The sequence below is a fragment of the Musca domestica genome, unplaced genomic scaffold, assembly GCF_030504385.1.
Source record: "Musca domestica strain aabys unplaced genomic scaffold, Musca_domestica.polishedcontigs.V.1.1 2, whole genome shotgun sequence".
In the NCBI taxonomy this organism is placed as follows: Eukaryota; Metazoa; Arthropoda; class Insecta; order Diptera; family Muscidae; genus Musca; species Musca domestica.
This window is the reverse complement of record NW_026712249.1, coordinates 2,448,052-2,463,714: the sequence shown is the minus strand read 5'-3', so window position 1 is coordinate 2,463,714 and position 15,663 is coordinate 2,448,052. Positions and strand designations below refer to the sequence as shown.

General features: G+C 35.8%; 1 protein-coding gene across 1 annotated transcript in view; it reads left to right on the top strand.

Moving 5' to 3' along the window:
• The window catches only part of LOC101891938 (disintegrin and metalloproteinase domain-containing protein unc-71), a gene marked incomplete in the record, with an annotated part of 263,600 nt that overhangs the window by 117,082 nt on the left and 130,855 nt on the right, over positions 1–15,663 (top strand). The window contains 2 exon segments of the mRNA XM_059121629.1: positions 3,568–3,716; positions 14,336–14,392. Of these exon segments, the coding sequence (XP_058977612.1) occupies positions 3,568–3,716; positions 14,336–14,392 (206 nt within the window).

The window sequence follows — 15,663 nt, the reverse complement described above, 5'->3', positions numbered from 1 at the left end:
AATATTCTGTAGGGACCTTGGACATTCTAAAAGGACTCAGCACCATCGCATTCAGCGCCACCCAAGAATGGTTACAAAATGAGGTTCCTGGCTTCATTTCCCGCGCACAATGGCCACCAACATTCGGGCAGCGTGTGACGGTTTCATTGGCCGTTTGAAGGCCATAATTCGTACCAAAGGTGACCAATTCGAACAAATCTAAACTTATTCTAAAATGTGATGCTATTTCCGACATTTTTTGCTGCCGTTCAATAAAATTTAAAAAAACGTTAAAATTATGGAGTTTGAAAATATTGCAGTTTTTTTCTCACCCTGTATACCATGATAACTTTCACATCCCATACAGAAATATTTGTTCATTTGTTAAATAGATTTTTATACCTTCAGCCTTATGGCTACAGAGGATATAGATTTTGTGATGGTGTCAACGGTTATAGAACCTAAGTCTCTTTGGACAAAATCCGTTCCAGAAAACGCTATTATTTCAAATACATTAACACCAGTGTCGATGCAGAACTTATCGGTCATCCTCTTTTAGTACCTCCCCCACAAAGAGTCAACAGTCGGAGCAGTTATAACTCTAATAACGAACGAAAGGAGACAACAAATTTCTTTAATCTTCGAGTATCTCAGTATTTCTACCAACCAGAAATCTTTTGTAAAAATGGAGTAGATCGGTCCACTCACATATTATTTCATCCCAATATGAATTTCTTCATCAATGAATAACCTTTCGAGGCTATATCGTCCAAAAATCATGTTATGTGAGAATATTTTTATACATTTCTGTTAAGAGTGAATTAAATGGTATAAGTGCTCAATCGGTCAATTTAATCAATGATTTTTCTTTACTTTCCCAATTATAACTTTCTGACCGACGCTAAGCTACAGTTTTATGCTACACAACTTAAATCTAAAAAATAGCCAAAAAATCAAAATGCGATTTTGATCCATTTTTCGTTGCCTTTTTTGACATTAATTTTTAAGTGAACGTTTTTTCTTTTCCAAAATATTATTTTTTAATAAATATTTAAAAAATCTATTTTGGCATCACTACAATGGTTAATTTCTCACACACGCACACTCACATGTGCGAATGTACTTCATTCTATTTATGTAATTGCTTGTTTACTTATAGATAGATAATCCTGGGAAATTAATTTCGCCCATAATATGGGTATTTTTATACTCATAATTGTGATTATGTCTTAAGTTGTGTAACATTATACAACAATACCAACAACACCGACAGTAGCAGCAGTACCAGCCATCCATTCCATTTCACATAATTGGCCAATTCCATAACTCCATATAATTGGCAAAAAAAAAAAAAAAAAACATACGAATCTGTAGGCTGCTCAAAGTTCAGCGTGTCTGTCAACAAAACTAGCGAACAAGAAATAATATATCACCTACTGGACGGTGGAGGTGGTGTAGGGTGGAAAAACTTTTAGCCAAACTTTGACATAGTGTGGAAAATAAGCCATATAGGCACAAACATGTTATTAATTTGTCACATTAGAATTCTCGGAATTGGCCAAAAGGGGGGAGGGGAGTGAGAAAATATGTTTTGTTCGAATATAAATGGCGACATGCGTTCCCAAGTTTTTTTTTTTCGGGGAGCTGTTTCATAATGAATGCGATGCGACGAAAAAAGAAAACTTTGCCCTTCTAGGGCTATGGTAAAACCCTAAAAATGTTATGGCATTTCATTAGCATTTCACCAGCTGTTTTGAAGAGAGAACATCTTTTTTCCGGGGAAACTCAGTAAAACATGCCTGTCATATGTGCTAAGGAAAATCATTCATTCGCTTGATTAATGAAGGAATTTCGTGGCTAAATCATTGATGGAAAACTTCGTCTGTGATCAGCGGGAGGGTGGAACTTGTCAGAGGCTTTGAAAGGTGTTACCGTCTTGGCATAAACATTTTCAATACAATTAATATCCATCAAAATAAAATTTAAACGTTACAAGGCAATCTTCCCCCACAAGAAGTGTGTTCGCGTATGTGTGCGGGTGCATGAGTGTGTGTGCGTGTCGGGATCGTAGACAACTTTAGCTGTTGAGTGATAATACAAAAACCAAGTTGACGTAAATTCGCAACCCTTTTTATACTTTTGGCTGAACATGCTTGTTTCATTTATCATTCGGAGCTGGGTCTGGTTTCTTAAGGGCAAATCCAAGCTACTGCCAGCTTTGCCGCCTGCTGCAGCTGTAACCACCAAATGAAAATATAAAAGTGTCATTTATTCAAACAGACGTTTTTGCCATTAAAACCTGCAGCTTCTTTATTATTACACAGGAGTGAGTGTGAGCGTGAGAGTGTGTGTGTGTGCGTGTTGGTATGTGCTGACGGCAAAGTTTGGTTGGCCAACCAATTTCAATATTTCATTCACAGAAATGTGTGGGTTGGGGGAGGGGTGATGTTTGGGTTTTTTTCATTCCTTGTGGGACAATGCAAATATTTCCAACCCCTCGAACTGAGTAATTGACTGCTTTGCAAAATGAAATTATTTAATTAATTAAATTGTATGTGCCCTGCAAAAGTTTGTGGCCTTTCCGCTGCCAGGCTGCAAAAAAACCCTTTGCCCATTAGAAAGGCATTCGACTGGAGACGTCGGAAACGGATACTGATTCATGCACATCAGCAATCACTTCATTCTTTGCCCAGCAAAAATATACTTGTACCCGATTCCTGCTGCTGGTGCGGCTGCTACTGCCGTTGGTACTACTGCTGCCGCTTCATCAGCCACAACTCAGCTAACTTTCACAAATCCGCATTGTACTCGACGTAGTACAATTTTCATAGTTTTCCCCAAAGAGTTTTTGTTTGGACCCTCGGCTGTGTATAAATTCAGCAATGCACCCCACCCGTTCCCTCCAGCCGAAATGCAAGTAGCATGACACCCTGTGTTATTTGTTAACGTGTAACCCCAGCGTCTCTGCTACTCTTAATGCATCTTTAGTTTATTTTTTAACAACCCTACCCCTCCCCCTCAACTCTATTGAAGTGAACTTTTCATTAGTTGTTGTTCGGATGAAGTGACTGCAGAACAGCATTACTCTCGAAACGAAAATTTAATTTCCGTTTTTATGCAGCATTTGAACTTATTCAAATCGTATCGCCCCTCCATCGCTCGCCATCCATCCACAACGTCCACATCAACAGGACCAGCAGTCGAAACAACATCTCTTGACTTCTGCTAGTTTAATTTATAGATCATCATCATCAACAACAACAACAGCAGCAACAATAAAACATCAGCATAACAAAATGCTGATTTAAAACAAAAATACAAAAAGAAAAAAATCTATGTTTCTATGTTTTTTTTCATAACATTGAAATACATGCCATTAAATTCAATTAATTTAAAGACTGCAATGAATTGTTAATAATAAATTTAAGAAAATAATGGGAGAGGAATGATACTCATTCATTTATATACATACGGAGAGATGGATGGGCAATGATCTGGGAGGAAATAAATAAACAATATTGAATATTTTAAATTGAAATCTAGATGCCTAAACCTATTAATAAATCGCAATTTTCCTTCTCTTTCCAGGTGAAGTTGAACGTCTACTTAAGGAATACCGCCAGAACCAAGAATTGGTGCGCCGTATCGGTGGCCATTATTATCAAATCATTTATCCGGTGCAGCTAAGACACCACGAGAAAATGGGCATTTCAACGCGTGAAGTGAGTCCACCCAAGGTACGCAATCGTTTACGTTCAAAACGAAATTTAAACAATTACACAATGGTATGTTCATACTCTCACTCCTCACTCCTTTCTATCTCTCTCTCTCTCTCTCGCTCTGACAAACTTTATCATTCATCTGTTGAGACATTGTTACAAACAAAAGTTTCTGTTTTGTATTATTTTCATTTTTATGTTACAATATCCTGATTTTTTTCGTTCGATTTTAAGTTTTTATCTTTTAATTTGACAATCATTCAACCAAATGGAAACTCAACCAACAACAACAAAATCTTCAAGTGGAAAACAGAAACCCATATCAATTTCACCTATTCGAAATTCCCAACAAAATAACCAATTCATGCACCCGAAACACATTCACTGAGTATCAGACAGCAACAACAAAAAGCATACCATTGCTTCAATAACAACAAAAACAATAAAACAAAATAGTTTTAATTCTTTCGAAATTTTATGCATGTTTTTCCACCTAATGAAGATTTTAGAACAACAACAAAAAAAATAAATAAATAAATCTTGTATATTTTTTCCATTGTAAATTAAATTGCATGTCCTTTCTTTCTTTCTTCAAATAAATTGCATTTAGCAGTAACTTATTTTAATATTGTCACAAGGAATTTGTTTTTTTGTTACAAATTTTTGTCAATTGAAGAAAATGGAATTTTATTTGTTGTGTGCTTAGATGGAAAACTATTTCTCTGCAGTGGTAGTTGTAGTCTTGGCAGAAATTTTATTATTAATAATTTAAATTTGATATATAGATAAAGTCGTAAATTTCGGAACATTGATAATAACAAATTAAAGGAGAGCAAAGTATTTTTTAATTATAACAAGGCTTTTGAAAGGGACACAAGAAACAAACTAATACAACACTATAAGGAGCTATATTTTTTCGTTCTTCTTCATATGCCCACATGTATTTTTGCGTTTTTAAATCCCGATGCTAAGGATATACCCGACCAGATATTAAATTAGTTGTTCACCCTGAGATTATATCAATTTATAAGTTATCGGACGTCATCCCACTGTCTTTGGATCCAATGTCTATGAATCGATTTGAATACATTATAACTCTGAATGGGAGTATTTGATTTGGTCAAAATTTCCCCCATTTTATTACTCTTTATTGCGTGAAGGTAGAAAATCTCGGTCAACTTCTTCTGGTGATTCACCGAGGGTCACGAAAAGTCTCAGATTTTCTGAACTATATCCCAAGTAAGAATATGTATGTAGATTTAGTTGTCTGATACATCACACTCTAATGATCGATATTTTTCAAGAGGCATAATAATAATTTTAAAATGTTGAACTCAGTCGGATAAATACATTAAACTTCTTCCACTATGTGCCAGATTATCTCAATCTTTGTAAATTTGTTTCTTCGAGTTGTATTATTGACTTCATAACTGACTTAATAACCATACGCTCAAAGAGGTAAGGATAATCCCGATTTGGACAATAGTTTACCAGGGCATGTAAAACTTTGTAAAAAATTCCTAAAACTTCTCTCAAAAATTTGTCCATGAAATGGTGGATTTTACCAGCAACAGATTCCCCTTTTATTTATGCTTAATCTTTGCCTTGGTGACCAGCAGATCCATCATTGTTTGGAGCACAACGGTCGCTCCGAAACTCGACTTGGCTACAAAGTCATACGAGAGACTTAAAGATCATGGGTACCAGATGTCCCTACGCTCTTAGAGTTTTTGTTTCGATTCCGTAATGAGGCATTGCGACTATGATGAGACCCGTTGCTCTTAAATGTCAAGTTGCATTAATAAACAGGTGTCTGGCTCAAAAACATACTGGAGCTTTAGCTGACATTCCGCTCCAAAAAAGTAAAAGCTAGGTCCTCACCATACTGGGTATGCATATCCAACCTGGTGTTAAACCATCGCTGAGTTAAGTCTTCATGATAGGTATCCACATTAATCTTCGATACGTCGTAAACTCATGCTTTTATGTCTAAGTCGCCAAATATTTCTGAAGGTCGCCGAAATAAAACTTGCCCCAAGGTCGCCTTATCTCAACCCTTACTTTGTTAAAACGAAAGAAAATACTAAATTTTAAACAAAAATTGTTCTTCTACTAGTAATGAAGCGGGTAATTGAAGCCATACGACCGGAGTCGGATTTATAGAAAGTTTGTGAAAATCGTTTGGGATAGATACCGCTCACAAATATATGTTTCATCCGATTTGATATATAAAGAGAAATATAACCTCTCAGTGAGGGCAGGCCCCAAATGGGTTGGTCAATATTGTCCATTTCGTATCTGACCTACGTCTGACATAAACATTACAAGGGACCAGATTTGGCCTTAGTCGACTACTTCCTTCACTTTATATGTCTTATTTGATAATTTTTGGAAAGGGGACAGAAGTATTCCGTATTCTCTGGTTGAGAGAAATAATAAATATTTCGAAAAAATCTCTGATTTGTTTCGCATGTTGTGAGAGATATAATTATTCAAAATTTTGACCCTTTGTGTGGAAGATGACTGGTCCTATTTCTTCTTCACGCAAGATTTTGTTTTAGTGGGAATATTGAAACTTTACAATGTAAGAGAATTGGATGCTTACTTCATATATTATAATCGTTTTGGTTATTCAAAATTTTGACTTTGCGACCAGAAGGAATCTTCAAAACAGTTCTTGTGTTTATAAAAAATATTGAGAAATATCGAGTTTGAAAGGAATTAGATGTTCATTTCGCGTTTTTTGAGAGATATAATTAATCGAAATGTTTACCCTTTGTAGAGGAGGAGTCATCCATCCATCCATCTTCACACCAGATCTTGTTTTAGTATAAATATTGGGATGTGTGAAATTTTAAGCAAATTGAATGCTTATTTCTCTGTCTGTAATCATTTTGTTGATTCAAAATGTTGACCCTTTCTGAGGGAGGTACCAGAAGGAGCGCACCGATGTCTAACATCTTCACAAGAAACCTTGTGTTGATAGAAATATTGAGATTATCCTTTATTGTTCTATTAGGTACCAGAATGAGTGGTCTAGTGTTGCCCATCTCCTAACTCGATCTAAGTTTGACAATAATATTACAATGTACCAAGTTTGGACCAAATCGGATATTCCCATCAGGACTTTTGCTGAATTTCGTCGAAATCGGATCATACTTGAGTTCAACCTTACTGGATTGTCGAAAAGTTTCGACTACAATAAAGTTGTTAAGCTTGGAGCAAACTGATTTACATATAGGTATAATTCCCATACTCCTATATGTTTCTTATACCCATTTTCACATAATATGTATAACTAACTAGTTCTATCTGATTTGAAAGACATTCATTCGATATTGGCTATGGTTCGTATGATCTACTTCACAAATCTCCAATTTAAACCTACATTTGTTACGGGTAGAATTTCATAGTGGTGTAGCGTATCATATACTCGGCGCCCGCCCGACTTTTGACCTTTCATTACGGGTTAACGTTTGACGCGGCTCTCATTGTACGCTCTTTTATTTCTTATCAACTAATTTATCGACTCTTAACGCATTTTCCAAAACTACCACACGCATACTTTCAGTCTTAGCCAACAAATGTCAAAGAAAATCCATAGCATTTTCGGCAACATCTTTTTTTCTTTTTTCTGCTTTGCAAGACATCTTCATTAATTTCTAAAATGTAAATTACAAAATAATTAATTTGAGGTCGAAAGCAAAATCCGAACAAGCAATGAGTTTTCCCAGAATAACCCCCAGCTGCAATGTATTTTAAGACGAAGCCAATTAGTGGATATTCTCCCGGGACCTTTTGTTGCGTGAGTGTTTCATGGAAAATGTCGCACTTCAAACATATTTAATTGCTTTGGAGCGAATTGCACGAGGCCTCCGGAATGGGTTGAATGGGCCAGGGAGGGGGTGGTGATGCTAAAAATGCCTCTGCCGTTGTTATGATTATTTGTAGTCATAGTAGAAGCTAAACAAATCCTCATGAATTTAATTTGATAAAAAGAAAAGTTTATGTATGCACAATGAATTATTCAAAACACACGAATTCGCGAAAGATAAAGAGCGACACGAAAAAAAGGTTTACAAAGGATCGACCCACTGACGTACAGACGAACACGCTTTGTTGTGTTGTGCTAACCCAAAGCCATTCCATCACCCGACGCCCGGTTCTCTACAATCGATTTGTTTGTCTCAATATCTGGCAATTGAAAATCGTTTTGCCGTCCGCCCCATTCCTCCGCCCGCGATTCACTTTGGAATTCGCTGTAATAAAATGCAAAATACTTCATTTTATGTAGGGCGCAATATTTATGAAGGAAATTAGCAAATTAGCAAACAAAAACGTTTCGAAACAATTTGTTAGCAAATGTGTTTCCAATTGTCGTTGCCATTAGAGTCGACCCCCACCTTCGGGCAATTGGGGCAGTAAAACAGCACTTAAAGTATAAATCGATGTTTCATTTACTTGAGCCCAAAACAAAACAAAAAGAAAAAAACTTTTCAAAATTTGAAACAGAAGACGCAAATAATGTCTGCAACAGGCGGTGGTGGCGGCGGAGAATGGGGCCCAGACAGCCACAGCAAAGGTGGAAGCCCAGACAGCATCATGATCCCATTTAGAAATAACACGTTTTTAGAACAAGCCTACCAAATGTTGCAATAGTCGATGGGCTGTCTACTTGAAGCGAGGGGAGGAAGGAGTAAAACAATAACGACAAAAAGATTGATTACCGGGAGTGGTGTAAATGCTTGTGATTTCGAAATCAATGAAGTTCAACAGTTTCGCCCAAACCATTTGTTTCTTTTAAATGACTTGGCCCCCTCTCTCCCACAATTGGAAAAATCAGTAATCATTGAAGGTCTTGTCGTCGTCTCTGCTTTATATTTTTGAAAATATGTTCATATGAACGCTGCTAACGCTTTGTTTTTAAATTGTAACTCTTGTTTAGAGATTGCCAACAAATATTTATTGTCCCTCTGGCTAAGCAACAAAGCGAGCAAAATATTACCAAGGAACAAAAAAAACAGCTCACATCCTGTTGTACGAAATGCGAATTTATATTTCACATACGTACTACATACCCATACGCAGTGCGTATGTCGTGTGGTGGCTTTTTTTTATATGGCATTCTACTGAAAATAATGAATGTTCATTTACACCGGCAAAAAAGGGGAAGTTTTATTTTTTCTATGAAAAGTGGTGACATACAAAAAATTCGGAATATAAATAAGTCAATAAAATTGACGATATATTTCTTAAATTTTACAATATTAATATACTGGGAGAACCCACACGTAAACACGTAAAAAAGTAGCTAAGTTCTTTTGGGACCCTCCACCATTTTGGGGGAACTTTTAAAAACTTAAAAAAGACGTAGAAAACTACCTGTTAAATGAAAATCGTTATATGGAAGTTATTTAAAGACGTGGTAACAAGTTATGTCTGCCACAGCATGTACTACCTATTCCGAACTTGAAATACGAAATGTGAAAAAATGTCGGTGCATAATTTCGTTAAATTCATCAAAATACAAAATATCGGGAGCTATTGTTATTGGGGCTCTACGCAAACGTGTACCAACATGGCCCATTTATGAACTTAACCTGACTACTGGCAAAACACATATCTGTGCACAATTTTAGCTTTCTAAAACAGACAGGCGGACAAACGGACGGACATCGCCTACTTTGGTGGGTCTGGCATGAGTATTTCGAGGAGTTACAAACGGAATGACATAGTATGGTGGAGGTTATAAGCCACAAGTAAACAAGTAAAAAAGCAGTTAAGTTCGGCCGGGCCGAGTTTTTTATACCCTCCACTATTTGGAAGGAACTTGAGAATTTTCAGAAAACTTCGGGATTTTTTATCATCATCTATACGAAGATTTTTTCATAGGCTGTAGTACCCATTATCAACTTTAAATACGAAATTTGTTACAATTCCGGTAAATAAGGTCGTACAAATCATAAAAATATCGAGTATTGGGAGGTACCGTCGTATGGGGGCTATACGAATAAGTGGACCTGCAAAAATTGTTGTCATAGGTTGTAGCACGCATTACGAACTTCAAATACGAAATTAGAAATAATTCCGGTAGATAATTTCGCATGTATGCAAAATTTTAGCCTTCTATCTCAATTCGTTCGAAAGATAGCGTGATTACAACAGACAGACGGACATCGCTAGAATTTTACGCTGATCCAGAATATATATACTTTGTAGGAAGTATTATAAATACTTCGAGGGGTTACAAGCGGAATGAAAAAATTAATATAAATATAAAAATTAATAAAATTTATATAGAATGGTAGAGAATATAAAAAGTCGGCCATGCCGAACTTTTAATACCATCAACCATTTTAAAGGAACTTGAAAAATGTCAAAAAAAAATCACTCGAAAATAGGTTGTAGTACCCATTACGAACTTTTCAAAATTACGAATAGAGACGTGGACCTGAATGCTCACTTTGAAACAATTCCGGTAAAAATGTCCCTAAAATCATTATAATACCGAATTTCGTTGTATGGGGGATATACGATATGGTGGACCTACATAAACAATTATTTTTCAGGGGGTAAAGTACCTTGAAGACACTCCTTATGTAGAATTGCAGACAATTCCATTGACAAATGTGACTAAAATCATGAAAATGCCGAATATCGCGGTATCGTTATATCATATAGCCCATCTTCGATATCGATCTGCCTGTAGACAATGGACTGATCTGTGCAAATTTTTTGCTTCCAATCTTAATTCTTTTTGACTCTAGCGTGATTACAACCAACGGACGGACTGGGCTTAATCGTCTTAGAATTTTACGCTGATAAAAATATATATTTGTTGCGTCGAACCAGAAAGTATGAATTTGAATATTTCGCTGTGAAGTTACTGTGAAGGACTTTAGTTCCATCCATACTCCATTTAAAAAAGTGGCAAAAAATAGTTGAAACCTTTTTGCTCTAGCCGTTCGCCCAAGCAAATGTTACAATATTTAACCACAATTGTTCTCTTAGTGTCTAAAATTTCTGAGTGCCTAGAACCTTAAAATCCGAAATTATAGGGTTCTAGATTAACCTTTATATTTTCAAAATATAGTAAGACATTTTAAGAGTGTTTCCTACACCAATAATTTGTAGAAATCGCCATTGTTCATACTCAAAATACAATGAAAAATACATCTGTTTTAAATTTTATTTTTCACAATTCCGAGTTCCAAATTCCCAATAAAATTGAACTGTAATTTTCCTTCGAGTGTAGCGACAATTTATCGCAACAAACTAAGCTCAAGGCTTCAAAACATATAAAGAAAATAAACTCATCTTTGCTCCGGCTCTTCCCTTTCGCCGTTGTTTTTTTTTTTTTTCTAGCCAAGAGCAGAAGAAACGAGAAATATTTTCTCCGGAAATGTACACAAAAAAGATTTATTAGCAAAATTGATTTACAACATTCTTTGGCCAACATAATCGTTTGTTGGTTTATTTGTTCGTTTATTCGCTCTCAGCTACAAATGGCATTTTGCTGAAACTCAAAGCCACAAATGCGCACACACACACATACACACTTTCACATTTGGCCAAAATGATTCAATTCATTTGGGGTTTGACTTAGACCAATTATTGCTGTTGCTATTTTATTGCATTTTTCTCTTTCTCCGATTAAAGTCAAAGTTAGAAGGATGAAACGAATTCGAATAACCATAACCAAGCATCCAAAGCCAATGTCAATTGAATGGTGGCCCCACATGAAATATATTTTCAGATTGGGAAATTTATCCGAATTAATGATTATTAACTTTTTTATTTATATGGCTACCTTAGTGACCGCAACCAGTTGGTGAAATAAATTCGAATATTTTCTGGACCTTTTGATTGTCTTTAGAAGCTAATGTTTCGGCGACAATGAATTTTCTTAATTTTTATACCCTCCACGTTCTAATCAGCTGTTCTATAAACACTTAAATTTGGGGCCATCGTCACGTGGTCGAGGCGTTGATATATGTTAATAATAATTATTTTGGCCGGATAATTTTTCATCGAACCCCTCCTCTTCAAAAATAAAATAATAATAAAATAAAAATCTGACAATATCTTGAGAAGATCCCAATAATTGATAGGGATATTTGAAAACATAGGACTAAAAAATTTTCAAAAATCGTATTTCTCGTATAGTAGGGACAATGCCTCTGACTAGCTTCATTCTTGACTTACAAATGGGTTAAATTTTAAGAATGCTTTTCTAAGAACTTTCTGTACAAAATCCCTTAATTTTTAAGTAAATTCGAGAATTAGCGGATTTGCTAAAAACGTTTTGCGGTCTACTTTCCCAAAAACAAAAAAAAGTAAAAAATCAGTAAGCCGGGCCGAACTTTGAATACCCTCCAATATTTGAAACGAATTTGAAATTTAAAAAAAAAAATAATAAATAAATAAAATCCGTTAAAAATCTGTTTAAAATCTTAAAAGTTGCCGTTATATTGGAGTCTATACGAAGATGTGGACCTGCATAGGTAATTTTTGTCATAGGCCATTACAATACTCAAATACGAAATTTCAAATAATTTCGATGAATATTGTATATACAATCTTCAAAATACCGAATATAGGGAGGTACCGTTATATGGGGTCCGGTGAATAATGGCCTTAAAATCATCATAGTACCGAATATAGGAAGTTACCTTTATATTGGAACCTGTACGAAGATGTTGACCTGCATAGGCAATTTTCTGTCACAGGTTATAGTACTCCTGACGAAATGAATATACAAAATTTGCACCAATTCCGGTGAATAATGTAGCTGAAATCAACAAAATACCGAATATAGGAAGTTACCGTTATATAGGGCTCTATACGAAGACCTGAACCTACACAGGCAATTTTCTGTCACAGGTAATTTTTCACAGGCTGTAGTAAATTCAAATGCAAAATTTGAAACAATTCCGGTGAACAATGTCGCTAAAATCACAAAAATTCCGAATATAGGGATATACAGTTATATGGGGGCTATACCTGAAGGTGGACCTATATAGCCCATTTTCAATGCCAAAATTCCTACAGTCCAAATACACATCGGAGTGAAATTTTTTCAGCCTACATTAATTCGTTCGGAGGCTACAGCGATTTCCACAGACGGACGAACATACGGACGGATGGACATCGCTTAATCTACATAGAGTTTTATGCTGATCGAGAATATACAGGGTGAGATAAAAAAACTGCCACTAAGTCAAACGCCAAAATTTTGGAAATGAAGCGAGGAACTTCATTCTGTAACCATTCTTGGGTGGCGCGTGCTGAGTGCGATGGTGCTGAGTCCTGTTGGAATATCCAGGATCTGCGCCCAAAATGTTAGCATGCCCAAGCATATTTTCGCGATAATATTCGGTATTTATTCTGATGCCACAGTCGATTAATACGAGCGGAGAGCGACCATCGGCTCTTATGGCGGCCCACACCATAAGCATGACCGGCGCTTGAGTTCTGGTGGCCAACCGAAGTTGCATATTTTTTGCTGGCCTCTTTGCCAAGTAAACACGATCATTTTGTTTGTTAACAAACTGCTGGACAGCGAATGTTTTTTCACCGGAGAAAACCAAATTCGGCAGTAGCTCTTTCGGCCATAGCTCTTTTGAGTCTATTTTCTTCCTGTTGCGGTGTAAGTTCTAGCACTTTTTGAAACTTCGATGGCTTTACCACATGCTCATTTTTCAATATTTACCGAAGGGAATATTGTGATATGTTCAGCTTATTTATTTCGCGAACCGTTTCTGCTGATGTTGCTGCTTTCTTCCGTCTACTTATTTGACGTCGGACTACGCTACCAGTATCACGGTAACAAGCAATAGTACGATCAATCATCGTATTAGGACCTATACGAAGACCTGCATTGGCAATTTTCTGTCACAGGTTGTAGTACCCATTACGAAACTATTTTCGTACTTGTTTTCTATCCGATACATTTGAGTCGATTTCGGGTGTCGATTTGTTTAAGAAAAATTTTGGATAAGCTGAAGAGTTCGAAGGGTTTTTTTTCTAAGATTTGCAACATTCCTTCATAGGTCTAGGTTTTTGGTGCAATAGTATTTATGGTCCCTCTTCCACTTTTCAGTATTCTTATAATCACAAAATTTTTAAATCTCTCCTCTATATTCACATCTTTCAAATAAGATCGATCTCCCTTTATACATTCGAAAAATGCGACATTTTTAATATTTTTGTCCCCCTTTATTGACAACTACGACTGCAGTTCTGCCCCACCATATTTGTATAGTTGTGTAAATTAAATTAAATTAAATTTATCTGTTAATTGGTCATGTTTGCTTTAATGGCATATATTTATTTTGTAAAATAATTTTTTTTACACATTTTATTATTATTGCTTTTTGTTATGATTTCATTCTCTAAATATAAATAATGTAATTAACAAATCATTTAATAGCATAATAATATTATTATTGTTATTATTTTATTAAAAACAATTGTACAAATTAGCTTTCTACATTTTTTCACATAATAGTTTTATGCTAAGCTTTTACATTTATGCTATTTAACAATTAAAAACTATAAACTTTTATTGGTGTATTTATACATTAATTGGTTTAATGAGTTAAAAAAAATACATCCATTTCTTCTTTTTCTTACAGCCTGGACAACGACCTCGTCCTCATGATGATGGTGGCTTTAGTAGAGGAAGAACAAAGGTATGTTTTTGATTTGCCACCAAAAATAGACAACCCGAAATTTGCCCATAATTTATGTTGATAGGAAGCATCCTCCCTCCTGTCCCCTCCCCTCCCATTCCCACTCTGACCTCTGAAATATGGTTTTACATGTGAAACTAATGTCTCTAAATTAATTGGGAACTTAACTAAACAACTAATTAAAGTTTGACTATTTAGTATCTGGTAACTAACTAATTTATATTTTGTCCTGACCCTTTTGGTGGTCGGCCACCTACGCCATGGACAAACTTGTCACCCCTTTGCGACACAGTAACGGACGGGGTGGTTGGTTGACAGTCCGAATTATTGGAGCAGCTCACGTTTGCTGCGACAAACCGAAAAAATTAATTCATTTCACTGCTGGGTTAAATGTGTGAGGTATATTTACATATGTATGTGTTGGTAATTAAATCCCTTTTTGTGGTCCTTTGGCCACTGCAGGACTTTCCATTACGCTCCGTGATAATTCCCAACAATTTATTTTATTAATAACGTTGGCATCAAAGTCATGCGCATGAATAATTTCAAAACATTTACATTGTTTGTCATCAATGCCACTCAGTGGCTCGGTGGGATGCTCTGTCAAATGTGTGAGTGGTGGCCATTGTGTGTGTCTGCGTGTGTGGCAGTTGGCCGACCACTGGTCACCTATAGTTCAAACGCTCAAGCATTTCATTCAATATCATTAACCGGGGTCCACAATATTTGTCAGACACATAAATAAACGGTATTTATCAAAACTAGACAAAGGGTCAATGCGAAATGTTTAATTCAAAAGGGATGCTAAGTCTTGTACTTCTACTATTTCGAAATTGTGCTTCCTCCTTGTTGTTCTATTCAGAATTGATGTTTTAGTTTGAAATATTTGCACGAATTTAACATTTGTTAAATTCTCTTTCAACTGAGTGATGATACTTAACATTGCAGATTACTTTCTAAAAATCTTGGTCCCAATCGGTTTTGCAGATTTAGTCAACTTTTCCGTAGGCAAAATTTAAGCAATATTGCCAAATATACTGTTGTTCTTATATGAGTATCAAAATAATATATGTACCATTTTTTGCTGAGACATACATTCTAGTTCAGTAAAAAAGTCAAAATCAATTTGGCCACGTTAAAGAATTCATGCGAATTCATAAAACTTGGCGAAAGAGGGAGGGTATTATTTGTATTAAAAGCATGCCTCTAAGACGCTTCCTCGAAATTGAGTAGAGAGTGAAACTTGCCCGCTCGTGCGGGAGTACTCCAAA